Raw genomic sequence first — 5,472 nt, 5'->3', positions numbered from 1 at the left:
ATTATGTCTTTTTTAGGTTCTTTTCAGCCACCTTGATGTAATCTTCCCTTTTAGGGGCAATTCTCTTGCCTCTTGTACAGTCTGCTCTTTGTTTATATATATAAAAAAAATACACCGTAGGGGATTCCCCTACGGTAAAGGTGTCAAAAAAAAAACAAGGGAACGTTTGTCTGATGGTGGCACGGGTACGGGTACGGGAATAGTTGGCAACAATAATGTTGGCGCATCATGGAAATTGCAATTCATCTTAACTAGGCTCCTGCTATCTGCATGGACCATATAGATGTAGCATAGTTGTGACTGGGATAGGTACATAAACCTTTCTTATTTATTTTCAACTGTGCAGCTTTATTATACCAATTCACAACTCAGATTTTCCCTCGGGAAATCATGTTCTGCCGTGATTTACCAGAATTTAGAACTGGAATGCGAATGCCTCCTGTAAATTTCGCCATTCCTGAGAACAAGTTTCTTATACAAGAACATGGATATTTACCCAATCCAATTAACCTTTTAACTTGAGCAAATTAATTGTTTCTCTCTCTGAAACTTCATAATAGGATTAAATATCAAATTTATCTGCTAAGTGCTCATCATATCTGCTCGGTACAGAGAAATGCAATCACACGTGCTGAACATTTTGCAGTGGACGTGACTCAACAAATTCCTTCCTCTTTTATTCAAGCTACAGTTCAGAAGCTTCTTTAGCAATTCTTGTATATGTCCCATTTGCTTAAATGATCTTTTTTATCTGTTTCTTCACAGATTTTACAGTGACCATGGCATTCCTTGGCCAAACTTGTTTGGAGACACTACAATTCTTCAGTTCCTCATGTTGCTTTGCCTGCAAGCTCCTTTTGGTGACGTGATGTCTGCAAAATCTTCAATCTGTTCAAAAACATCGCTATATGTTCAGTCTCCCAGGGTAATTCAGTTTTTTCTGGCGCAATCGCTGGACAGGTTGCTCTATTCAATTCAGGTTCTCGATTCGCCATTCTTTTGCCATTGGCACATTTGCCTCTGTTAATAATGTGCTCTCTTTTTCCTGAGCCCATTGACATCTTCCATCTTACCACTTATTCTCAAGCCTTCGTTGAGTTTCAGGAGTACACGCAGTTTCTCCCCTCACAGCACGACCTTAGATACTAATGATAGCTGGCTCTACACCCGGGGATCACTCTTCTACTCGTCCAAGAAAGTTTCCTCCTCAACTGATACTCATGACACAAGGATGGTACAATGTATGGGAACAATAATGTTGGCGTATGGTGGAAATTGCAAGTTGATCTTAGGTATGCACCTTGCAATCTGCATACACATGTATGGCCCATATGGATGTATAAGAGTTTGTGATTGGGAAAGCTTCAGAAAGTTCTCCTTCCTTTCAAGTGTGCAGCTTCATTTTATACCAATTACAAATTGGATTTTGCCCCAGGAGATCATACTCTTTTGCGATTTACTAGAGTGTAGAACGGGAATTTTAAATGTCTAATGTAAATTTCGAGATATTTACCTGAGCCAATTAACCATTTCACATGCATCAATATTAACTGCTTCTCTTTCTGAAACTTCAGACTAGGACATTATCAAATTATCTGCCAAGTGCTAATCACCTCCGCTTGGTACAGAGAAATGCAATCGCACTTAAGTGCTGAACATTTTTGAAGTGGACATGGCCCAAAATTTTCTTCCTATTTTATTTAAGCGACAGTTCCAGCGTTTTTCTTTATAGAAATTACTCTATATTTTCATTCTCTTAAATGATCTTTTCGATCTCTAGATTCGCTGCTACTACAGAACTGAGAAGCAGCTTGGACATTACGCAGTTCGGTCAACTAGGCTGCTGCGACGCTAGGGGAGAAGGACATTGGTGCAGAGCATGGCGATGCTGCGTAGTTGTTGGCTCTGAAGGCTTTTGATCCACAGTTTTCTGCATGATCATCCATTAACATCTGGTGGCACCGGCACTCGGAGCTGCAGAAGGCCTTCTCCCCCCTACAGTCGCAGGTCAAGAGCAAAAGGGAATTAAGTGGTCAGTCTACTGTTGCTTGTCACAAAATCTTGAAAATAGTAGCAATAGATTAAAATCTTCACGAGCTATGCTTCCCATTTGAAAAGATGTGTCACCCGAGCTGCATTGCATATCATTCTTTTTACGAGTAGATCTGGCAATCTAGTTTAGATGAGAAAAGCTTTTTTGTTTCTCTCAAAAAACGTAATTCTAATTTTGTAGCTAGAAGGGAAAAGGTACTAAATAACGTGGCATGTTAGATAGAATTTTAGTACATCTGTTGTAGCTTAGCTGTTTTCTACTGAACTAGATTGTCTTTCAGGAATAAAAATCGTCCTCTCAACCAAGAAAAAACTAAGTAATGAAGATGTACCCCGGAGCCGAATTGAATTTCCGACTATAACAGAAAGGTAAAGGAATGGCTACTAACTCTTAATTACATCTGGTACTATTAAGTAAGTTCAACTATAGGCCTACACATGTAAAAAAAAAACTATAGACCTACTCCTAATTGCTGTCTGAAAAAGGAAAGAGAAAAAAATTCTCACCTAATTAATCAAGAAATTAAAGATGTTGTATATTTGGTCCAAGAAACAGGATGGGCCAGTCACAACCAAGCTAAAATTCAAACAAAATTCTTTAGGGAAAACAACAGAAATTCGTCCTACAAATTAACATGGTCATGTTAGAAGAACTAATGTGTCATGTTCATGTTCTTTTGGTATGGGACGGTGTAACTTACTTCGCTTATTAATTCCTTGCTTATTTTTTTTTTGAGAATCAATTCCTTGCTTATATGAAATGGTTAGTAGGTTAACCACTCACCTATACATGTAGATGTCAAGCCCATCAAGCCGCTTGCCGCACAGGCAGCACCGGCTCAAGAAGTCAGCCTCCCTCGCCGGCTCCTCCTCACAGGCTTCCACGAACCAGCCACCCCCGCCTTCTCCAAACCCGAAGTACACGCGCTTCCGCACGCTGCCACCGCCCTCGCCGGCCCCAGCCACATGCGTGATGACGCAAGTGTAGCTCTCGGACATCTGGTCTTCCTCCCGGGCACGGCGCCGTGCGGCAGGGCCGATGGCAATCGGCTTGGCTGTAAGCCGTTCGGTGCTCATGGCAGCGACGATGCCGAGCCCGACGACACCCTCTGCGTCGAAGCTCCGCTTCGGCTTCGGCTCGGAGGAGCTGACTCCGAGGAAGATGGAGAGGAGGTTAGCGAAGGACGATGAGGCCTTCTGCTCGGCTGCCGGCTCAAGGGACCTCATCATTTCTTGCAGGAAGAGAGGGAGAGAGAGAGAGATGGGGTTCAGTTTTGTGCTGCTGTCCACTCTCCCATCTCTCCTCTTCTCCCTCCGAGCTTCTTTCACTGATGAAGAATACTATGGTGAAGTGAGGGGAGGAGGGAGAGAGAAGATGGGTCTGGTGGGAGGGATTATAAAGGGGAAGATGTGACAGTGGAGGAGTTAGGAAAGAGGCTTCTTAGATTATTATTTTGCTATTAATTGGTGGGGGTTGCATATGCAAAACCTCTTTACTTTGTGCATCATATATTATTTCCTAATACTCAGAGAATATTCCCTAATAATATTAATTATACAATGTGAACCAATGACACTTGTCGTTTTTTTTATCACCTCTGGAAATTATTAAATTATTTTACATAGCTAAAAAAAAGATCAACCCATGGTATGCGAATCGAGAGCTTGTCCTTTTGTGAAGCTGAGCACTTCAGCTTCAAGTTTATTTTTTTATTAGTGTTATTAGCTGTGTGTGGATGCATGAGCAAATGTGATGTGCAAGCAAGTTTCATGGGTAGCTTGTTTGTTCATCTTTTGCCATTTCTAGCTGATTGTCCATGTTTCGCTAGAATTCTTTTTTGTCCGGCTGCTTGTTTATAGAACGCAATTAGTTCTTCAGCTACTTTTGCTTGCGCGCTCCTCTTTGGCTTAGTATCAATGTCTCACACGATTTGTTTTCATCACTGTACTACATTACATATAGAAGGCCCGTGAACTTTCTGAAAGCACCGGGTAAATCAAGAAAAGATATCTTTCCGTGATCGATCCAATGTGGGCGGGTCTCTTTTTTCGTGTCGCGATCGTCATGAAAAGAATAGAGTGCCAAAGTTTATTGCGTGTCACTTGCAGCGGCTATCATCAAGCGGAGCAAATCAAGTAGCAGTACTATTTGTTATAATTAATATTTTTACAATCGGAACCCAATGCTTGTTAAAGGTGTCATCATCATGAGAAATATGCTAACAAGCACTCAAGGCCAAAAGGAAACTTAGGACTCAATTATCATGAATTTCTGGAAATTCTTTGAGAAAAAAAACCTAATTGCTAAAACATTTTTTTTTTTTGAAACGGAGGCAAAAGCTTTGCCTCATCTATTAATTAAGAAGAAGTTGCTCGGTTTTTAGGAGAAAACCGAGCGAAAACCTAAAACAACAGAACATCCACAAGAGAACAACATCAAACGAAAGCAACCTCTAAACCAACTAGAATCGGCACCCAAGACCACAACATCGCAAAGAAAACCCACTAAAAGGACATGACAACCAAAAAGATTCCAGCAACTAATCATCCGGCTCTCTTCCTTCTTATGCTCCTGATAGATACTTTCCTGAGAGACTTCTCCACCCTCCTGATCATATCCTCCGAGGCCTTTCCCGCCAAGACGCAGTCAATGTCCTTGCCATATCCAGGGCTAGCCGCCTCCAAACTAGCGAGCAAGCCGCAAAGCTCTTTCGCAAAAAGAGCCTCAGAACTAGGCGCCAACACTGCTTCATAGTCCAAAGAGGCGAGGGATTGGCAAGCCTCCAACTGTGGTGGCGAGGGTGTCATGGCCACCTCCAAGGTCTCCACAGAGCATACCACCAGCGGAAGCACCGCAGGAGAATCACCACGCAACTCATGTCGCTCTGGCGTGATCTGCAACACCGGAGCCAAGGTCTCGTCTATGTTCTCGCTCTCCGGGGCAGCCAACACAACAGGTTGCAGCGACTGGCCGGGGCTGCCACGAGGAGAGAAACAGCTGTAGAGATATTCTTCCTCAACCACAGATGACTTCTCCTCAGCGGAGCCAAGTGCAAGTGAAACCTGCACGGTGGCGAGCTCATGTCCACCTGAAGAACATGCCTCTGTCGGCTCCAAAGAATCACCAACATGTGCCAACAACAACTTGAGACTTGCCACCTCCTCACGAAGGGGGCGAGTCACCTCCTCGACGTGTGTAGCAACCAACTGGGTGAGCTCCATGCGCAGCAAGGAAAGCTGGCACTGAAAGCTGGAGTCCAAACTGGCGTTGACATTGAACTCCTCACAACACCTTGGAGAGGGCCTTGGCGGTGATGTTGCAGGAGACGACGAGTGGCACACGACCTCGGCCCAACTCCGGGGCGGCGAGGAACAACAAGGCTGAGCGGGCGAAGAGCGGCTCTGCTGAAAGGGAGCACA

General features: G+C 43.6%; 1 protein-coding gene across 2 annotated transcripts; it reads right to left on the bottom strand.

Annotated features, from left to right (window-relative positions):
- Positions 1-332: 332 nt before the first annotated feature.
- Positions 333-3,462, bottom strand: LOC124691789 (FCS-Like Zinc finger 12-like). 2 transcript variants are annotated; one of them, XM_047225059.1, is made up of 2 exons: positions 2,837-3,462; positions 333-888 (listed from the first exon to the last, which is right to left on the bottom strand). In XM_047225059.1, exons 1-2 carry the CDS (start codon positions 3,280-3,282, stop codon positions 831-833), a joined length of 504 nt encoding a protein of 167 aa, XP_047081015.1. In that variant the 5' UTR covers positions 3,283-3,462; the 3' UTR covers positions 333-830. The 2 variants fall into 2 exon arrangements, with proteins under 2 accessions (XP_047081015.1, XP_047081014.1); XM_047225058.1 differs by lacking the exon at positions 333-888 and adding an exon at positions 1,509-1,995 and having other exon boundaries at positions 2,837-3,445.
- Between the last annotated feature and the right edge of the window lie 2,010 nt (positions 3,463-5,472).

Source organism: Lolium rigidum, chromosome 2 (assembly GCF_022539505.1).
Source record: "Lolium rigidum isolate FL_2022 chromosome 2, APGP_CSIRO_Lrig_0.1, whole genome shotgun sequence".
NCBI classification, from domain to species: Eukaryota; Viridiplantae; Streptophyta; class Magnoliopsida; order Poales; family Poaceae; genus Lolium; species Lolium rigidum.
The sequence above is the reverse complement of the archived record's forward strand: the minus strand, read 5'-3'. Positions and strand labels throughout refer to the sequence as shown.